Genomic DNA, 22,813 nt, shown 5'->3' with positions numbered 1-22,813 from the left:
AGACAAATTCTATCACTACAGAGTTCTAATTCAAGGTCTCACTAAGTTCTAAGCAACTTAATTCTAATTCCTAAATTTACCAAGATGTTCTATGTATATTTAATGACTTAATGCAGTTTTTAAGTTCTTTATGTATATCTAACAAATAGTAACTCAAAATCTCAAGTCCTATTTCTTGTATGTGTGCAGATACTCAGAACACACTTTTCCACTTCTATTTTTAGAACCAAAATATTGGTCCACAGTGGTCAAAACTGCTGTACAGTAATAATACAGATTCATGGAAGATCCTCAGTGTTGATAAAACCGATGATTAAACCTTCATTCCCTGAATTTAAAAGGTCAAGAGCCACTCCACCCTCTACCCAGACCTCATTCTCACAAAGACTAGAGTGTTCTATCTTCACTATTACAGTTTTTACACCGTTAACTGCAAAGAAAACTCCACACCTTGCTCCAGTTGAGAAAAGGCTCACCTGCCCTCCATCAAGAGCACATGCACATTCACCTGCACTTGAACTAACAGCAATTCTCTGTACTGATAAGTATTCACACAGATTTTTCCTGGAAAGGAGGCAAAGATGTCTAATTCTTTGCCACTTTCTCCTAAAAAAGACAGTAGCTATATTTCTTTCATAATATAACTATGCTAGTGATAGATATTGTATCACACTCTTCCATTCCATTCCCCATGGTGGAAAATATAAATCCTGTCTCTGCCCCTCCATTTTTTTAACTGCAAAATGTATGTCAAGCTTTTCAAAATTTGTCATCAGAAGTGAATGAAAACAATACAACTGTTTGGATGCAATTAGGATTCTGGATTTGTTAGAAGATTAAGGGACAGAACTGGATTAATATTGCTTGGTTTTCTTTTAGCAATTATTTTTACATTTTGGCATTTGTGATGCCTTCATACAGAGCTGTCTCTAAAACCAATGAGCTTTTGCATTACCCTTTTCAGTAACATGAAAAAATGCAGTCAATTGTTCAGAATCTTAAGAAAGTGCAAACAAAAAAAGCTTTGCATATTTGCAAATAAACAAGAAAAATATGTCAAAGATAAACTTACCTCAAATTTAAGTAAGTTAGCATTTGCAAGTTTACTATGGCATCTGGTATAACTTTGATACAATTGTGGTATAGATTTAGTGTTTCCAGAGAGACAAAATGGCACAACTCCGTAGGAACTTCAGTTAACCTATTCTTGGATAAATCTGAAAAGAGGAAAAAGAGAGAAGATACATTTTTTTGAACCATTAGAAAGATGTGCTTTGAAAAGCTGCACTTCATTAAAGTAACTGAATAAATATAATTTACAGGGAGACAGCAAATTAGATCAGTATCTTTATTATGCAAAGTAAAACTAGCACAAACTCTTACAGTTTTGGAATGGAACAGGCTGCATACAAAAGAGCAAACATTCAATTAGGATTTATTTGGTCTAGTAAAAAGTAATTATTTGCGGGACTCGATATGCTGAGGAAATAGTTGCAAGCAGATTCCAAAGCTCATATAATATATCCAAAGATCTAGCCAATACAGAGTGAGACCTCTGCAAATAACAGCATTGAGAGAAAACAAGCCAACCAGGATTGCATCTTTAATTTCTTTAAACAGACAGATTAATTCAGGTAATTTTTCAAACTGACCTGTATTTACTGGGTCTAAACCATTTATAAATGAATGCAACCCAAAGAAACAGTGGTGGTCTTCAAGAATGGATTTTACAGAAGTACATACAAGGCAACAGTGATGGATTCCAATCCCTTAAGATACAGAACACCCAATCCCTTGTACCCACAGAACAAATTATCAGTTTGACTTTTGATCAGTTATTCATTCTTCATTTCCCATTCTAAGCACACAGACAGAAAGGAAAATAAGGAGGAAAAAATGTTACTGAGTTTTGTTACTTAACTACCACTGTATGAAGAATGAGGTATCCTAAGTAGTACTGATGTGAACTCAGGTTATAAAATAATAATGCATGTCAGCATTCAACTGAATCAACTGGGTTCAAATCATTGTTTAGTGTTGCCGAACAAATATCCTCAGAAACTACACAAATGCTCCCTACCCATGTCACCAGCTTGATAACCTGACCTGAAGAATGGTCAGTCACCTGTTAAGTGGAAGGAACAGGAATGTACCCACGCAAAAAGTGAGTTATCTGAAGGTAAGGAAAAAAAACAGAACTTAATCTCACTTCACTGCTATTTTAAGCCTAGTACCTGATCCTTCAAAACTTATTTCAGAGCTTACTTAAACTAAAAAGGAAAAAGCAGTCAAAGTATGGATTATTTCCTTGGCTCTGATGATCTATCCCCTGTCTTTAGGGCCATAAATCATATTTTTGTTTTTTGTGAACAAACAGGTAGAAGTCTGAAGAATTTTTTAACTTCCTTTGAAGTTTGCTGTGCAGAAGCACAGCTTGAATTCAGACCTATCACCAGCCAGAAGACTTACCAGTTTTGTTTTTGTCTCCTGCAATGGAAATTGAAATTCAGCACATTCTATTCTTGCCAGCCTTCACTTTGCTTCACCTCACTGCTTCCAAAAAGAAGTTGGTTCCATTATTCCATCCCCTACCAAGACAATTGTGATGGCCAACAGCAGCAGTAGCTGAGAGCAGCTCTGCTGACCCTAATGGTAGCATGATTGAATTGAGCACCTCAAGCAAAATTATTCACTTCTAAGTTACTATACAACAGCAACTCTAATTGCTCTGCTTTCTCTTACCAGGCTTTGATGGTGTTTAGATGCAGCATTACCTCAGGTTCTGCTTCCCTTCATTTCTGACATCAAACTAAAGCATTCCCTGTTGAGTAACTCTTACTACTGTTTCAAAGCAGGAGAAAGCACTTCATTGTTGCCCTGGTTTAGTGCTTTTAATTCTCTACTGTTTTCTATTTATCCTGAGAGCACTTGTTTAGCAGCATGGCATTCCAAAAGGATTCTGCTACCTTTCTAGCAATGTTTATTATCAGATATTAATAGAAGACTGCCACACTGTAACTTTTTGAATCATGCAGGGGCTATTCACATTTTACAATTTGATTGCAAAGAAAACCTTGTTTTTTTAAAATCATGCTTTTCTGTGGTGACATTGCCAGGAACATCCCCCGCTCACTTTGTCCTTTAAAGAGGAAGGAGCAGCAAAATCCAGATGAGTGAACTCTCTGTCTGGAGTGAAAATAACCTGTGTAGCACTAGATAAGAGTGTAACAACCCATCCTTTACCTGATCTCTCTCCAGTGATACACAGATCAAAATCTGTGAACACTAAAATGTTACCTCTTCTTAAGCTCCTAAAACTGCAGCCTGCCACCTTAACTCCCTCTTCATGCCTATTCTCATTTATCTTCATATCAAATAAAAGACTGTTGCCACAATATTTAACTAACTCTTGAAAAATTTTAGTATCGCAAAAAAGCAAAATAGGAACTAGATTGACCCTGCAGCTAGAACAGACATTACTAACACAGTTAAATGCCCTTTTTTTTTTTCATTATTTATTGCTATCTTTTGTACTCAAGGTTTTTACTCTGTTAAACTGATGAAAGAAAAACAAAAACCACAGATCATAACACACAAATCCCTACCTGTCATCCACAGAACCATGGCTTATAGGACATGCTACATGCACAACAAAGGAAGTCAATTATTTGTTGCTGTCTAGTTTTCACAGTAAGATAACTTCAACATTTGTATCTACTGTTGCTTCCTAAATAATGATTATGATAACAAAAATGATTTTAAAAAATCCAATCTACTCATAAGGCAGAGGAATAAAAACTGCACGTTTTATTTACACTATTGTAACACAACTTAATAGAAAGAGCAGAAGTTTGCCACTATAATTTACTGATAGAAGGTAACATTAATAGAAAATCTGAATGTCTTTGTGGAACACAGTACTGGAATGGAATCTGCCATGCAGAATTCCCATCACATTTTTAACTGGTGGTATCACTTTTGCAAAAAAATAGACCTCCCTGATCATATGGAAGTTAAAGAAGGAAACGGATTGCTTTTATACAATCCTAGATTGAATGTGAGCCTCTGAACATGATGCAGCTGTGAAGAAAGCTTAGCAGCTTTCTGAAAATTCCAACAGGAAAGCACATGCTGTAAGAAATTAAAAGGAAAACGGCCTGCATAACAGTTTTATACCGTACCTTATAAGCCCATACAAACATGTAGAGAAACCTCTGAAGTTTACATAATTATTTTGATACTACTTTAAATGAAGGTACCTTTGCCTCAACTTTCTGCATCTTACAGTATATCTGTACAAAACTCAGAGTTAACCTGAAATACAAGTTCCAGAATAAAATATAAAGGTTTAAGCTTTAGGAAACAGCAGAACCATTTGAGCATACTGAGAAAAACAGTGTGCATGTATCTCGGTTGTCACCATACACAAACCTTCTGAAAAATATTTTTGCTAAGGCATTCTTGGGTTATTTAGGGAAAAGGAAGAATGCAGAAACCACACTTTTAAACCGCTTGCAACAATACTTTTAAAGTACAGAAAGAACTAGTTGGCAAACCTTTTGTTTCTTCCTGCAAACCTTTACACTTCCCAAATTGCTAAACTACACATCCTCCTTACATCACTACTTTGAAGAATAGCTCTTGGTAATTACTAATAATGAAGTAAGTTACTTTACAGACTGGCTTTTGCTACAGAAATGAAAATGAATGGAGAGGAATTTGCTGGTGTTTAAAAGAAATTTGAATAATTTGCTTAGACTATGCAACACAAGGAAGATCTAATTAATGAATCTACGCTAGCAGACAGACATTTCACAGTTGCCAAGACAGCACAGGTAGGTTTCTCCTGAGGTCACTATTTCCTATAAGTTCCATTATGAAATAGGTGACCCAAATACAAAACAATGGGGCAGGGGGAGTCCATGCAATGGAGTGAGCTTCCTGTTTTAGATTAAATACACCATTCATTCATTATTTGTGACACCAAGACATCTTCAAATTACATCTGGCTTCACTTCATATTTCCCTGCCAAGAACAAGTTTGTTAGAACTCCAAAGTAAAGCAACAGAACACAGAAAAATAAGCAAGCCACTTTAGAAAAATATTAGATAGAATCTTGATCTTTAAGAGTCAGCAGAATTCTGGCACAATGACACGGCTTTTGTATGAGAAATGTTACCATGCTGGAAGCCAGACAGGAACTGCACAAAATAAGCACTTCCTTAGCTGGGAGTGAACAATAAAAAGCAAAAAAGTTCACACTGGTAAATAAACATTTAACAGAAGACTCCAAGCCTTGTTTAGTGACTGGCACACTGCATGGCCAGGAACCACGCTGCCATTACAGCAGTAATTACTCACCCCCATCCTTGTGGCAAAACCTTTTCATTCCTACAGCTCTGACAACCTCCACCACAATGAAGTGCCACCACTGAGTAGGCCTTTCCTGAGTTCACAATTTACAGCCAGACAACCAAGTGCCACTATACATATCTAAACTATATAGACATGGTATAAAAAACTGCACTGCAAAAACCAAAATTATTTTGTCAAAATATCCAAAATAGTATTGGAAATTAGATAGTTACATTTCTTTCACTAAAGCTACTGAAGTGCTCCAATTTTACTTTCTATTGATTATTATTAAATATCAGTTACTATTACATTACTAATTTAAAATCGCACACTATTCATGGGAGAGCTAAACAACTTAAGAGTTTAAACTGTAGAAGTAATTCCTTAAAAAAAAATGCACATGCACTACTACATCATAAAACTTGACAAAGGACTTTAAAGAAAGTAGTTTATTAAGAAGTGATTTACACATTTCAGATGTTAGACAAATTCACTGTAAGTTTATGTTTCTAGCACACAAACCTGCAATAGACAAAAACTGAAATTGTGCTACAAGCATCTATCCACTACTGAACAGGAAAAAAAGTAAAGATACATATATATAAAGTATTTGCTATGAAGTTCTGAAACCAAGAAATTGCAAGGGAAAAAAGTCGCCCAAACAACCTTAATTCCAGCCCACTATGTTCCCTTTTTTTCCTGTAGGATTAATCACTTACTGAATAAAAGACAGGAATCATTTTGAAGAAGCTATTTGCATTTGCACTAAGAGACCATTCAAAGTATTCAAATGAGATGTTTGAGATGCATTTGACAAGGAATTCAAACAATTTACTGTAAAAGCTTAAAAAAATAGTAAGTTCAACCCTAATTTCTTAATGCAAATAATAACATTAGAAAATATATAAAGAAATCTATAAAGGCATAACCACACGGAGCTCTGCTTTTTTACAGTAAGCTCCCCATAGTTTTATCAGGCTTTGAGGAAGTCTGCATTTTCTCATTAGCAAGGTACATCTTCATTAGGAACTGAAGCCACAAATGATGGCACAGTATCTTGGACACCTTTTGGAATATCTACTTAAAGTGCACTTCAGATCTTTGGCAACGCTATCCCCTGCTTTGGCAAAGAAGGCAAGTAATGATCAATGTAATTGCACCTATGAGAATCAATCAAATGTCAGTGCTCTCTAATGGAGCAATTACTTTGTTCCAGCCTTCCCCCTAAATAGTAGGAATATCCACCATTCTAGAGACAAATGTTATCCATTAGTCACGAAAACACTAACAGAACTATGAAGTGCTACATAGTTTTACGACATGCCCTACAAGTTGTCATTATCTCCATTCTCTTGGCAGGATACTTACTCGTCCTCTCCCTCTGCCAAAATTTATGAATAACATCCTGGGTGTACAGCCAGCTTATACTGCAGTCAGCAACTTCTAGGACAGTGATGCTTCATAAGCGACAAAGACGCAGCAAAGACCTCCACTGCCTCTGGCATCAAATGCATTCTGCTCTACTCATGACAATTATGCCAAAAAAATGCATGGCATTTCTTCACTAAGAGACATTTCTATTTCAGCTATTTAGCAAACAGAATAACAAATAACAGAAGACAAAGAACATCCAGTAAAGTAAAAAAAAAAATCTGCTTACCTATTAGAAAAAATATCGTGACATAGTAATGCATAGGCTCAAAGCTTTTCCTTCTGAAAGTACAATTTCTATCAAATTTTAAAAAAGGTCTGATGTTGATTCCTAGCAAAGTCATCATTATTGATCCCATAGTATGCAACAATAGCACCTGCATATTGATTAACAATGAGGCCAGATATACAGCTGCCAACTCAAAATATGTAGAAAGTGCATCTGTCTCAGGCAGAAAGATAAAAACATACAGACCTTGCAAGACAAGTATTTTAAAGAGATTATGAAGCAACTCTGACATCTCATACACTTGGTAAGCACTACTTTTGAGCACTGTCAGCATGTTGTCCATTTCCATATGTCTCCCATTCATTAATTTAAGAACCAACATTAAAAATTTCCACCTCAAAGTTACCGTTAAATTAAGATTATGCTAGAGATGTAGGAAATTTCAAAGTGATCATACGTTTACTTTTGTATCCACTTTTCTTTTAATCATTAGATTTAACACATCAAAAGTTTCTCCTTTACCACTGTGAATAATACGTGGGCAAGTTAAAGGCCTAATACAGAGAGGAACTAAATGCGGGATTTAGAGGAAAGGCAGGGAAGAACCCGGACTGAATAAAAACAGGCTGAGAACAGCAAATCGTAGAGCCTGGCAGACATGTCACCACTAGAGGGGGCCCCGATCCCACAGACTTGGCCAACACCCTGCAAGGGTGTTTCTCCTTTTGCTTCTTTCAGAACCCATCCCCGGCGGATGAAGGGGGCAGAAACAGGAAGGTTCACTTTAAAATCACCCCTGGGCACTCCGGTGAACCTGTCACCCGCCCACCACAGTTTTCAAAAGATGACAAATGTGGCAACCATTACTGCAGGAAGCAAATATATACACTGATTTCCAACAGGGCAAAGCCCTTAAAAAGTCTGTTTTTAAATAGTCACATTGAAGTACTTTTTCTCAACCTTAATTCAGATGATGCAAGAATATAAGGCATCCTTGAACCATCTCTAGTACAGCAATAGCAACATTTGGCCAAAATGAGGATACTTTTGACAAAGACCCTGACTGCATTCCACTCCAGTAATCCTTATTTACTCTATTCCATCCATCACTCCACAATGGAATATACAGCTGAATTTTCCACGGGGACCTGCAATAAAGTATGGCCAAATATAAGAAACATGCATCCTATATTTTTTTTCTCAGGTAATGCCCTAATTAGCCCAGAGCAATCCAGCAGCATAAATTGGCTCTCCCAGTGATTCCAAAATTTTGTGCAAACATCACTTCAGGGTTTTTTGCTTCCTCTGTGTGAAATAAGAGGGGAAGGAGAGAGCAAAAGGGGAGTATATTCTCATTATTATCTCCCTGGCACACTTCAGTTCCAAGGAGATGAAAGGAAATTTCTCTGCAAGAAACATATTCAAGAGTACCACAAGTCTGAAAGAATAATAAAAAAAGAAGGTTACTATAGCAGTCTGCTTCATTATTGCACCTACTTTTAGGAGCCAACATACAACATTTAAATTTCTCCTTTACCTTCCATTTCTTCCTCTGTAGAACAAAAATGGCTTGGGTTTTTCTGTCAGTTAAGACTGACAGAAAAAATCTTTGGGATATGAATCTGGTGTGAAAGTACATAAGATTCCCTAAAAACCAGACAACAGGATTATTCCTACAGACCTCCATAAGTGTACAAACAGATGTGGACTATGGTGAATTGACCCTAGCTGGCCATCAGGTGCCCACCCAGTGGCTTTATCACTCCCATCCTCAGCAGGACAGAGGGAGAAAAAAATAAGCAAAAGGTTATAGATCAAGGACAGGGGAGATCACTCACCAATCACTGTCATGGGCAAAAAACAGACTCACCTTGAGTAATTTGATTCATTGCCAGTTAATAAAAGAGTAGGGTAAAGAGAAACAATAACAACTAAAATCACCTTTCCCTTATACCCCTTTTCCAGACTAAACCTTTCTAAGGACAAATATTTCAGCAGTAGGAAGAAATCTCCATTCAACTCTAAAAAACTTTAAAAACTGCTTTCCATCTCCCATTTTTAGCCTTTATAGCAGGTTGACTCAGAACAGTGGAGAAAATAATTGAAGCGTTTACATCATACACAATCCAGCTGGATACCTTTACTGTATGGAATGACATTTCCTTCATCTGCCTGAACTGCTCTTATTGGCACATCAAAAAAAATTTCACAGTGAACACCCACAAATAAGGGCAGGGCTTTCCCTGCCTTCTCTGTGGAAACAAAAAGTATATCTTGATACTGAAAAGTCCTCAAGATTAGCTTCAGCCACCACAGACACATTTTAATTATTAGCATGGAATGATGAGAGATCAGATAAAATTGCAGGCTATAAGAGTATATTAGAGATGTCTAAGAATTAAGATTTGGATTATGAAAATCTTTTCTGAAAGAAGAATAGTGACCACTACTTTCATCAAAAATGAGAAGTTGAAAAATATGTACATTTCATTGGCATGCATATAAATGAGCAAGCACACAAGCTACTTTCATTCAAGCAACTTCTACCTATTGTGAGAACTAGAAAAGATGTGAAATAAAACCTGGAATTACATTCTATCCCAAAGAAGGCAGTGGATCTCTGCACAGATACACTCTTCCAATATCATCTAGTACAAATCTTTCGTTTCAGCCACTGAGATCTTTCTTAAAGCTGTCTAGTTTGGAAGTCAACACCTTCCACCTCCATGGTAGAATTCCACATGATGTTCTCAAAATCAGCAGGATGTAATCTAATGGTCTAGAACCTTTTCCAGCCCACAGACAGCACTACTAAGAAGAAACAAGCTGAAGGCAATGTCCAGGTTTGTTTTTCACTCCATTCTCTCATTTAATTGCTTTTATTTATTTTTTTTTTCCTCTCAAGCTGTGAAGAAAGGACACTGTTTATGCTATGCATTATCTGCCTCAGTGACCTGCTCAAAGAGGAGTTACCTCGCATTTACCATCTGGTATAAGTAGCACATAAACCAATTTCTGTGAAGTAGCTCACTTGCCTGCACTTTGAGGATGATTATTTTTTACACCTGACAAACTTAAATGCTACATTTGCTTATTTTAAATTCATTTTACACATGAACGGTCTCACTGCTCTGTAAGAAAATTTGCTACAATTATGGAAACAAACAAAAGTTATTTGATCTTTGGGTATATCAAAGGCATGAGGGCGAAGACATGAAAAAGCTACCTGATGCTAATTTACAGTGGCATGAAAGCAGAGTATTACTCATCTAATCACTTCCCTTTCTGTCTGCCCATCTCCCACAGATGTCAGGGTTAATCTCCCTTATCTACATTATTCAGGTCCTTCTCCAGCAATGGTTCTTGAAGTCAGCACAACATAATTGTAACAGCTTATCAACACAAATCTGTTTTGTACCATGAAAGCTGACTTATACTATTGAGCACACCCTTAAACAATGAAGGAATTATATGGCTGTTACACAAGAGGTACAACATCTGAAAGAATGGCTATGAAATATTTCAGACTTCTAAACAGAACAGAAATCCATGAAAACATTCTCAGAAAGTAAGGTAACAAGAAACAAAAATCCTGGAATAAACAAATTAAGTTGTAATACATAATCAAAATCAGATGGCTACTCCAAGATAGAGAAAAAAAAATAATAAAAATACTTCCTTGAACTGAAAGCAAAATGAGCACAGTACATATTTTATCCATCCTTAAAAAAAACCCAAACAAACAAAAAACAAGTAGCTGGAACCACTAGAACTACAGACCTGTAATTTCTGTACTAAGATCTCTATCCTATGTAACTGTTCCCATGACCTTTTCTTAAGTTTGAGACAATGTTTCTCAACCTTATAATTTTTCTTTCCTTCATACTCAAAGGACCTTGCCTTCTTTGGGGAAAACAAAATTAAAACAGATATCCAGCATTCTGCTCATCGGTCAGGGAGGGGTTGGATGTGTAACACGTGCAACTTCTTTTTTAACATGTTTTAACAAGTCATAGTTTAGAACAGAATTTTCATCTAACATCTTTACAAGATGAGACACATCAGATACACAGACTCCAAAAATATTTGGGAGGGGGAAGTAAAATTCATGCACACAACCTCTACTTATAAACAACCTAGTGCCTGTGACTGGGCAGGGAGCATTCACCTAATGTTTGCCATAGTTCTTGCTGGGGCATACAAGGGGGAGTAAGCCAGCAGGCCTGAAATCACAGTTAAGCATCAGTGCTATTGCTGTGTAACAACTGCATGGCAATGTGTATTTTGAAGAGACAAAAGAAAGCCTCCTTTTGGTCTAATTTCCTCCATTTGTTTTTTTTTGGGTGGTACACTTCACAGGGAGTCTTCTGAAATGCACAGAATAATTTAACAGTCGTCAGCATAGCCTACTAAGCCTAGCTTAAAATTTCTGCTTCTGGTGCAGATTAATTTGTAGTTCTGTATTAATTTTCCTTTCAAACTACCTTTCATGAGGTCAAAGTTTCATTTTACAGCCTAAGTATTATCATGATATTTTTCTATAAGAATGAATTTGGGCTGAGTACTCTTTCTGAAGGAATTCTGTTGCTTTGCTTCATCCTACCTCACACATTCCTCTTAGTCTGATGGCTTGTGTGCTCTCACTGCTGTAACACTGGGTTATTACAGACACAGAACACGTTGCATAGAAAGCATGGAAGGGACAGGAAAGTGTTAATTCACTATGCCATGCCTATCAATAATTAAAACAAAATGTAATGAACTACAGACTCGGAGGTCTTATCCTGAAGAGACTACAACAGCTCATTTATTTATGCCCAAATGACACCCCTGCAGGTCGATAATGAGGAGTCCTGTGAAGTGCTGGACAGCATTATTTCCCTTCAGTTATCATAGCTTGATGGGTAGACACGAAGACTAAGCAAGATTTATTAGATCTCAGATTTAAGAAGTCTAGTAACTGCAGTGTAATAACACTGTTGTTACATTAAAAAATAAAAACCCACAAAACCAAAACACCAACTTTTTACTCAATCTGCTTTCTTCCTGTTGGTAAAATATAAAAATGCTTTAATTAAACAGTTGGGGTTAAATTACCTCTGTCAGAAGACAATAGTCTTCATTGTACAAGCTGTGAACCTGCTCAAATGGGTGACAAATAACATTTTGATACACATGCTGCTGCAAATCCAGGTCAGGTTTTGTGAAAAAGAAAATAAGGCTAAAAGCCTCAAGCCTAGAACATGAAAGATTTGGGGAATACACCTTAAACTGTGGCAGCAAAAAGTGCAAAAGATTTTTTGGGCAGGACGTTAAGAACTTTTTGGCTTGATTTGTTTATCCAGTATATACATTTTAAAATCTTTACTATGAGATAAACTACTGACTTTTAAGTTTTCCACCAGAGAAGGTGCTGAACCTAGTTATTCAGAATGCTCAACCTGTTAACCTTAAACTACCACTACCATTACTCAATGGCTAAACTTCTACTGATATCATTAATTCCAAATGTGCAATTTTGAGTTAATTCAATTTTTAAGTCACTAATGCACTGCAAAACTCACTGACTTAATAACATACTTTTAACTGTACCATCTAAACATTCTGTCTCAATAATTGTACATATTTCAAATGTACCACTAACAAGTTCACTAATATGCAAGTAAAGAGATCCAGTGATGCTTTAGACAGTTTTGCGACTTTTCCGACAACACTAAAAGTCATCCTGTCAGGACTTTGAGTCTCATGACTCAATATCTCAATGTCAAGTAGTTCAGTCATACCTAGGAAGAAGAGCTTACAGCTACTGAGAAAATTGTGGTTTTATTCAAAAAATTGCCTGGCATTCTCACATTACAATTTCTCTTCTGTACTCGAAAAACAACAATCTTGCATTTTTATCTAACTCACTCCCAGTTTGGCTTCTTTCTACCCAGAAGAAAAATAAAAAAAAAAACAGACCAGGAGTTCACTAGAGGCACTAAAATTTGTATTTGGACTTATTCTGAAACCATTCACATTAATTATTCCATTCACATTAATCCTTGTGACTGACAACTCTCCTCAGCTCACGTCCCCTCTCCCTCTGTATCATCAAAACATTTAGATAGGAAATTCATTCTTTTGGAAAGAACTTCTAAAGAGATTCACCAGCAAATGTACAATTATAAATGCATTTTCTTTCAGAAAAAAAAGGGCTCTGATTATGCAGAAATGATGAATCATTTCAACCAGCAAATTTTTCTCTGCAGAGATGACAATACCACATACCCCCATGTGTTTCCTATGCTTACTCAATGAAAGTCTCATCTCTGAAGTTTGTTTATTTCAGATTAGCAGATAGCAGAAAATCAGCTCTAACACAAAAAGCTTCTAATGTGGCTTGTGTTGAGCTGTGTGCCAGCACACCTGCAGATATACTGAAGGTGTTATTTGAGACTATTATTCCAGAGTTATATACTCTGTGAAAGATAAGAGACAACTGTTGTGCTATAAACTGTCAGTTGCTGTTTTCTGTACACAACAGGATTTGATTTCACAGAAAGCTAATTTTAACCCTTGACTGAAAACAGAAATATCTATTTTATACCATGCTCTTGTAACAAGTGGAAAAGGTTAAAAGGTTCCAAAACTTTGCTAAAAGATCCATTTATGCTTTCAAATCAAGCACCTCAAGATTTTAAAGTGCTGTGAAACTAAGATATATAATTTAAGATATATTCTGTTAAAGACTACTATATCATCTGAAGTCTTTTGCCAGAAGCATTTGTGAATAACAACATCTCCTACAGCTTCTTCCAATGCCTGACATGCAGGAGGCTTTTTTCTTGATTCCACAGCTCACTTGCTACACAACCACCCACATGGATATGTAATGCTAAGGACAAAGCTGTCCTTTTAACAATTCCTCCCCCCACTTTTTCCCAGTAATATTCATGAGAACATTATTTTCTCCCAGTCATTCTTCTAAAAGACTAATAAGCAAGCTGGCTTCTTCTAGCTTCCTCTTGCTGCAGTCTTTCTCACTACCCACGCCCTTTTCTGCATGTGTTCCAATCTCAAGTCATCTTCCTTGAGCATGAATGGAACAGAAACCAACACAGATATTTTATATTACACCATTACCATGCATAAAATAATGAAGAATTTCTAATCTGCACTGAAACACGTCTTCTGATAAAGCCTCAAGACAGAATCAGATGGTTATGATTCGTCATACTGGTGTGGCTTGTGACCATCTTAACAAGTATCATATCCAGGCTTTCTTCCTTTACTAATTATCAGTGATGAAATCATAGCTTAGAGCTCCCACTTCACTTTGTGACCCTTTAAATTTTCTTCTGGAGAATTCTACACAGAGCAATAAATGTTTCCAGTGTAAAATACACACTGAGTGTTGCTGAAAATCAGTGTTCGCACCATAACGAATTGCCACTAAATGGAGAAAAAAACCACCAAAAACAACACTGTGACACTTAAAATATACTTTGTTTCTATAACGAAGTTTCGGGTCACAGAACTGTTACCTACTTCAGCTGAAATTAAAGAAAACAGAAACAACCAATACCAGAAAAATAAAGAAGGGAAAAAATACCACCAACATTTCTGCTCACAAGTAGACTGTAAACCACAGCATGTTCTACTACAAGTTTGTACCAATAAAGTGTTAGGCAAGTATCTTCAAAGCATATCTGCCATTACAAATCTTAGCTGTAATTCCAAAGATAAAAGCTATGATCCTTTAATAAACTATGCCAATAGCCAAAACAGGGGTTTATCAGTAGATTATTTGAAAACATGTGTATTGCCAATTGTTACTAAGTTTCCCTAGGTCTGTTTTTCTCAAACATCTAAAGAGAATCTTGCCCACACGCTTCCTTCCCCCCAGTACATCAACCATATCTTAATCATGAAACAAAAAACATGTTCTTGACATCTTCCACTAGCAAAGCCCACTTCAAAAGTTAAATAAACCTCTAAAAAATAAGAAAAAATTTATTTAGGCTTACTTTAAGTTTTGTTTCAGAGGTTAGTCAAGGTCTAAAGCAATGTTTATTAAAACAAATCTCTTTCACAACCTAAAAAAATGCTTGAGCCAAGTATGAACAGATTAAATTTACTTTATTAAAGTATGCATATATTATAAAAAATAAGAAATATTTTTATATAAAGCATATATAACTGATAAATTTACTTTATAAACTATATTATATGACACTCATGGGTCAGCAACTCCCCATTAACTACTCAGAGGTATGCACTAGTATTTCCGTTTCATGTTGCATCTTATCCAATGTGACAGAATCCATGCAAACAACCTCAGCAACTGCCATCAGGGAAGACTCATTTGTTATCCTACAATTCATTTTTTACTGAAAAACATGAAAAAAATGCTTCAAGGTGGTAAGTTAACTTACAAGGCTGAGCACTGTAGCCAAATTCCAAGAAATTATTTATTAACGATATAAACACTGGATTTATGTGCAAATCTTTTTCAAGGATGAAAACAAATACGAGCATGCACAGAGGAAGGAGGGAACTTTGCCTTTCCTTCAGGCACGATGAGCAAAGCATCATTAGTGACTGTGGCAGAGAAACTGGGCAATGTGTGCAGACCAGCAGCTCCCTACACAAACACAGCGACTGTCGAAGAGAGGAGCAGTGGGAAGCTGAGGGACCAGCATCCCCTTTCATCAGGCAACAGTGTAACAAAAAATATGGCCTAAACCTGTTTGCCTATATTGGAGACAGAGTAGGAAGAGGCAATAAAAGCACTCAAGACAGAAAACCCTTATTTGCTTAGCTCCAGTGAAAAAGTCATCTTCAGCAACACGTAGGACACAACACTTAAAAACATTTCAGGGCTGTGAATCAAATAATGGCTTAATCAATTATTAACAGATCTGTGAGCTCACTGCCCTTGATAAAAAGGAAGGGAAGGCAGAGCCAGAGTTCTGTTGCTTTTCTTTCAACAGGTGAGTGGCAAATGTAGACTTTCTCAACAACTCGCTTGCCTTTGTTTTCCCAAGCACATAAAAGGAGAGATGATTTTTCACAATTTTTTCAAATGTAAAAGTTAAAAGATAGTAACAGAGAAGGAACTTTTTCTTCTCTAACTGCAGTTCTGTTTCAGGTGAGTGGTGCATACAGACTACTTGCTTCTGCTACAGTAGGTTAGGAGTTTATTCTCCTGCATTATTTCATGCTACTGATAGTGAAGAGGGAAAATAAAAATTAGTCACTGCCATCCATTTATCAGTTCTTGAATGCTTAAAGACAACGTCAAAGCTGAAAGTAGAATTTTGCTTCTAAGATAATTAATTAGTAATACAATAACGTAGAATCATCTGGTTTAGGTAAAACCTGAACAAATTAAGGTCCTAACATATAAAGGAAATAAAATCCTGCTACAAATAAGACTGCGTTATTTTAAGTAGATATAAAAAAGGTTGGTCTAAGATGCTGGGGTTTTTTTAAACATCTTAATTATCATACTTGTTCCTCAGTAGATGTTACCATAGTCTAAATGTACCCAAATATTTTTGGATTTCTTTAAAGGAAGTAAATTTCAATTCAGACATTGCATGACTGTTACAAGAACAGTTTGTCATAGACTGGAACAAAAAAAATAGGGGAGGACGAAATTTCAATCCTTGCATATGCTACACTCATAAATAAGCATGGATAAAAAAACCCCTCTCAAAAGCACAAATGTCATTAACATACTAACTCTTTTGACTATAATATTCTGATTATTACACATATAATATTATATGTATTTAAGTGATGGCATGAAAGAAATCTCCTTAAGCACAGAAGTAATTACTTGAAGTCTCTTAATACATATTTCATTTATTTTCTTTTGGCATATGAACACAAAGCAGCTGATAAAAAGCATATCACTGAGTTGCCTCAAGCTGCTTCTAGATGTAGACAGGGGAATTCATTGCCAGCAGGAACAGTCTACATTTTTAAAATTGTTTCTGCATTCTCCATATACAGATTGTCAAATTATTCGCATGTGGTAGACTCATGTCATTTCCAGCTGCTCTTTGGTTGGTCCTCACTGTTTTGCACCAACATACAACAACTTTCAGTACACCTTACTGAAACTCGGCCACAGAGCAACACTATCTTCTGAAAACCACAACTGAACATGCAAGACCTCTCTCCCAGTCATTAGAAGGTATAACAAACAAGAAACATAGCCTTTCCTTAACAGCCAAAACAAAGAACTCGGTAGCTTTCATTCATTGTGCTTTAACAGCCTTCACTGTCCAACTCTGACAGGCTAACAGCCCCTTTTAGGCCTTAAAGTTTGCTTAAAACTAATTAAGCAGTAGCGTCAACTGCCTTTTGTGACTTCCATAAATCCTTCATGTATTTTCCGTAAGTCACATACTAATTTTAAGTAGTCTTAGAACAAAAAACTTGCATCTAATAAATGAACCCCAGTTTCTATACATAAGACTGCACTACAAAAGCAGCTGGTGAAAGTTTATCAGAGCCCTTCAAAATTTATTTCTAGACTTTCATATATATTTTTTAGTTTTTCCTAGAAGTTTTCTGGTCTTAAGTGCTTTCAAGAAAATCCAGCTGTACAAGGAACTTTGCCTTCACATGGGTTCCAATGTTCACTTTGAAACATGACTAATCTTGCACTGAGTTAGGAAAAATAGTGTTCAAATAACTTATATACTGATTATAAATTATAATTTTTCAGTGTCCTAAATTCAGTGAGCTGTAAAGTACCAGTAACTCCACTGCAATGGTCAATGAACCATAAAGTTTACTAAGAAGTTAACCAAATCACTGTCTGGGTACTGTAAATATAAGAAGGATCAAACAGACTGACAGGTAACCCATATAGCCTTAGATTATTAATTCAATCAAAAATTCATGAAGCAACAGAGAAAATACTCTTGATTTTAGACTCTGCTCTAACATATTTTCCTTACAGCATGATAGAGGTAAATTGGTGATTATCCTCTTTGGAGGAAATGGATGAGGTAAAAAACATTCTAATCAGCAATCTAATACACTTCAGTCAGAAAGAAAGCATTGCAATTTCACATTGTCTTTCAGAATTAAAAGTTTTCTACAGAAGAGTTTTTAATTAATACAAATTACAAACATGTTACACAAAGAACAAAATCATATCTTTTCTGAAAAGTTATTAAATCTAGACACAGACAACTACACACAGAAGATGTGTAACAAGCATAAGATTACAGGCAAAATTGTTAGCACACCTAAGTTCTACATGAACTGTGCTTTCCAATAATAATCATCCACATCATACAGCATTTCATTCAGAATGTAACTAAATTGCACAATATTGGTTTTATCAGCAGACAACTAGAAACATAGCAAAAAAAGGAAACGTAACCCACCTGACTTCCTTCATAAAAACTGGCAGAACCCTGTTAGAATTATTTTTACTACCAGATAAAGGGCAGGCAACAAAAAGTGCTAAGAAAGACACCTTTCTGATAGGACCTCACATGTGACAATAAATGAATCACAGCATCAATTAGGTTGGAAAATGCTCTGAGATCATTAAGTCCAACTTATGTCCAAACATCACCCTGTCAACTAGACCACGGCACTTAGGACCACATCCATTCTTTCCTTAGGTAGTTCCAGGGATGATGCCTCCATCACCTCCTGGAGCATCCATCCCAGTATCTCGTCACCCTTTCCATGAAGAAATTCTTTCTGATGTCCAACCTAAATCCTCACCACAGCTTAAGTCCATGTACTCTGGTCTTGTTGCTGGTTGCCACAGAGAAGTAAGAGGCCAAAGTGGCTGCACCCTCCTTTCAGGCACTTGTAGGGAGTGATATGGTCCCTTCTGAGCCTCCTCTTCTCCAGGCTGAAAGCCCCCAGCTCCTTCAGCTGCTCCTCATAAGGCTGATGAAGTTACATGCTGAAATTCCCAGCTTTGTAAGATTTTGAAATAGAAACAAAGTTGAGACAAAAAAAACCTAACAAAAAAAACCCAAAAAAACCCCAAAAACCTAAAAAAAAAACCCCAAAAAAACCCCAACAACAACACATTGCTTGAATCTGGTTGACCAGTTGAGATGCTTTGTTCTTTATTCAATTAATCCAGCAATTACACATAAGAAGGTGATGAACCTGAACCTGCATCTAATACCTTTGTGGGGACTGGTGATAATGTTGATAATAATATCACCATATAATAACTGGCTTACAAGCATAATGGTGAGCTTAACACAGGAAACTGAGTTTCTATGAAGAACTAAAGGTACATTGAATTTATTATGCCAAATATTTGACTCTCAATTACAGTATTTCACAGCAACCACATCAATAATATATTCACCATTCTGCAAACATGAGAGAGTTCAAGTGTAACTATTCCCATTTGCTTCCCCCTTTGGCTTGAACATCATGAAAATTTAGTCACACTATGCTCTTCTGTCTAAGAAAATCATGACCTAAATAAAAGAAACTGGTTAGACAGAAAAACAGTTGCTTGGTAATTTGGGGCAGAATCAATCAATCCCCTGCAATTTTTTTTTTTTTTCCAGCAGCAGGTGACAAAAATACAAACCTCACAATGGATCTATGAAGGGTGATGAATTTTTGTAAAGCTTTTCAAGAAAAGAGGGTTGGTAAATATTTCAATTAAAATCAGGAACAGCTTTCAGCAAAGTCATCTGCTGACAAGATCTGAAATAATTTAAATTCAATTGTTGTGAAATGTTCTAGAATATATGTAAAATGTTGCCTAGATTGTGCCTATGACATTAATTTTTATATAGAATTACTTTAATGCAGGCTGACAGAGTAAAACTAATTCTACCTAGGATGGAACTTCATCAACCTGGATAAAAATGAAGTGCAAACTACATGTCAAGTGACCTTTTACTCAAAAACCACATGATATTGCCTAAGAGATGCAGAAAGAACATATGTCACATAAAAAGACTGATTTTAATAAGTGTCAAAACATTTAAAGATATATGCCTAGATACTTTAGGAGACGAAATACCACCTTCAGTGGAATTAAGTTAGATTTAAAAGCAGATTTTAAATGCAGATTTAAAAGTCTAAAATCACTAAGAAAGCTGGTGCTTTGAAAAAGTCCACCTACATATATAAGCAATTACCATATAAATAACAGTCCAAAAGGCTTTAAAATCAGAGGAAACTCAATTTAACTCAGCATGTCAGAACAATCTGCATATTAAGGCACAGGGGAAGAGAAACCCCACTGGATTACTTCAGTAATTCATTACCAAACTGCAGCATGGAAAAGAAACAGAAGCAACATGCTAGAGTAAGACTTTCTCAAATCAGTTTGCTGTAAAAGTGTCTCTAGAAGAGCAAAGTAGGCTAAACCATTTTAACAGAGCCAGAACCATGCCCTAGATTTTACACTATTGAAAATCTTGGCTATAAAAGAACCACAAGATAAGTGCTTAAAACAAAGGCTCATCTTGAAAAGGACAAACATTTGTGCTTTGTTTATAATGGAAGAGAGGAAGAACCTCACAGTGGCAAGAGAGAATCACCAAAGCCTGACCAGAGGATGGAGCAATCACCCCACATCCTTCCCAATGCATCACACCCTCCTCAATATCTTGGGGAGCAGCCTCCCCACAGAGTGACAGGGGCAGCCACACTCCAATCAGCACGGTGGCAGTCAGGAGGGCAGGAAGTGGGAGAGTCCATGGCTTGGGTGGGCTGTGTGACTTTGGATGGGGAACACACTTTACTGCCAGCCTACAGCTTCGCAGATTAGCTGGCCCTGCTGTAAAGCTGGAGGATCCATACTGCCAGGAAGATTAGGTGAACTCACATTCCTGGAAGAGTAAGCGCTGCTTCTAACCCATACTGCCATGGAGTGCCACTAACTGTGGGGCAAGGGCACTAGAATTTCCCAAGACAAGTGATGATAGTTGTAGATGTTCATTAATTTCTCTAATGGTCTGACAGTCTGGTTTATCTGTTGTATTCTTCATATCAATCCCAAGCATAGGTTCCTGATTACTGTTTATATTGTATTACTAAGTCAATGAACTGCTTTTTGTAGTTTAAACTATGTGATCTGAGTATTCTTTCCCTGCAACAGTCAGTAATAAGAGTCTTTGAATATATCAATCTTCACATTAATTTATATTGTTTCTTAGCAGCTATGCATAGATAATACAGACCAAACATGCTTTTTTGTAGGAAAAAAATAAAAACCCAAACATTTCCTTGGAGATAGTTCATTTTTCAGCTGCATCCATTTTAACTTAACAAGATACATCTTTCAACAAGACTTAGACTGAGGAATACAACCCAAGAGAGGCATTCAGTACCTTTCTGAACTCTGAATTCCTTCACCTCTGATGAAATCCAAAGTGGACCTCTTCATCAGTTGAGTCTTTTAAAATCCTATGCTAGCCTGTGTTCACAGCATGATACTACATCCAGCTTAATCAGAAATCTCGTACATATGCATGTTAGTTAAAAAGAGTTCTAAAAGGAAAGGACAAATATGTTGAAAATGACTAGACCAACAACCATGAAACTTCACACTGCAGAGTAACAGCTCATATACAAACAAACAGGCACAGTTCAAATCACTTGCATTTTAACAACTTAATTCCAAGCTGGTTTTACAGCCTCAAGTTTTCACCTTTGTTCAACGCTGCTGAGTTAAGTAGCAAAATTTTTACCTCTAGGGAACTAAACACAAGGTCAGACTCAGAAATACAGGTCTTGCCTCAGCAAGTTTACCCCAGCAAAACAGAAATACTTGTCCTCTCTGTTTTGCCAGCAGTGCCCACGCACAGTTACCACGGTTAAAAAAATTTTAACCCATGCCACTCCCACTACTATTTTCTCTTTTAACTGTGAAAGCAAAGCCTCATCTGGCCAGATGGCTTCAGGTCTCCTGAATCAAAATGTCTCTGCCCTAAAGAACTGATTCATTATCAGAAGAGAATTGAACATGAGAAAACTTCTGCTTAAAGAAGAACATATGACACTTAACACCTTTACCCAATCATCACCTTTGCAAACGGAAGCCAGGCATTGTAAGCAAGGCAGACTGATGCACAACCCACACCTCCAGATCACACAAGCCTTTGTTTCTCACAGTCATCTATCTACCTCAGAAGTGCCTGGCAGGAACAGAGTTTAAAACTACACACAAAAAGAAAAATAAAAAAAAAGTCATGACTCACAGGAACAAATCCCTATCTAAGGAAAGAGATAGCAGGTAACCACGTAGTTACAGAAGTAATCAGTATTTTTGGTAGTTTGTCCTGTGTCATCCATCTTACAAAAAACCAACTAAAGTAGCAGAACAACTAAGCTCAAATTAAACTGGCTTTGTATCTTCTGGTACAAGAACAGTACTCAACCCCACCTAACATTCCATTTTCAGGCAGTTTCTTTGAAATGCACAACTTTTTTACAAAAGGCTGTCTAATAATTTCTCTGATGCAAAAATTTTAAATGGCTGAGACTTGAAAAACAACCCAACTCCATTCTGAATTTCCTTTTTGCACTTCTAACATACAATCCTACCAACTCAGCTGATTCAAAATCCTTCAAGAAAAAGCTACATCTGAATTTCTAACATGAAGACCAAAGGGCAGGGGGACAAAATCATTCAAGGCAGATATAAGGAGGTATTTCCAAGTTTTACATTTTCAAGCTAAAGAAATATTTGTCCTTGTAAAGAAGGTGAGCAGCTACTGTAAGCTACTAAAAGTTTACACATTTGTATTTTGAAATACTGCCTGGAGTAAAGAATTAGTTGGAAAAACCCC

General features: G+C 36.5%; 1 protein-coding gene across 11 annotated transcripts in view; it reads right to left on the bottom strand.

Annotated features, from left to right (window-relative positions):
• LRCH1 (leucine rich repeats and calponin homology domain containing 1) overlaps positions 1-22,813 on the bottom strand; it is a 111,509-nt gene that overhangs the window by 61,266 nt on the left and 27,430 nt on the right. For all 11 annotated transcript variants that reach the window (XR_001520542.3, XR_001520546.3, XR_001520547.3 and 8 more), the window contains exon 2: positions 1,073-1,217. Coding sequence is in view for 3 of the 11 variants with exons in the window: in XM_015622327.3 (XP_015477813.1) it covers positions 1,073-1,217 (145 nt within the window). In the remaining 8 variants the exon portion in view is untranslated. The remainder of the gene's footprint in view (positions 1-1,072; positions 1,218-22,813) is intronic.

Source organism: Parus major, chromosome 1, assembly GCF_001522545.3.
Source record: "Parus major isolate Abel chromosome 1, Parus_major1.1, whole genome shotgun sequence".
Classification (NCBI taxonomy): domain Eukaryota; kingdom Metazoa; phylum Chordata; class Aves; order Passeriformes; family Paridae; genus Parus; species Parus major.
The sequence above is the reverse complement of the archived record's forward strand: the minus strand, read 5'-3'. Positions and strand labels throughout refer to the sequence as shown.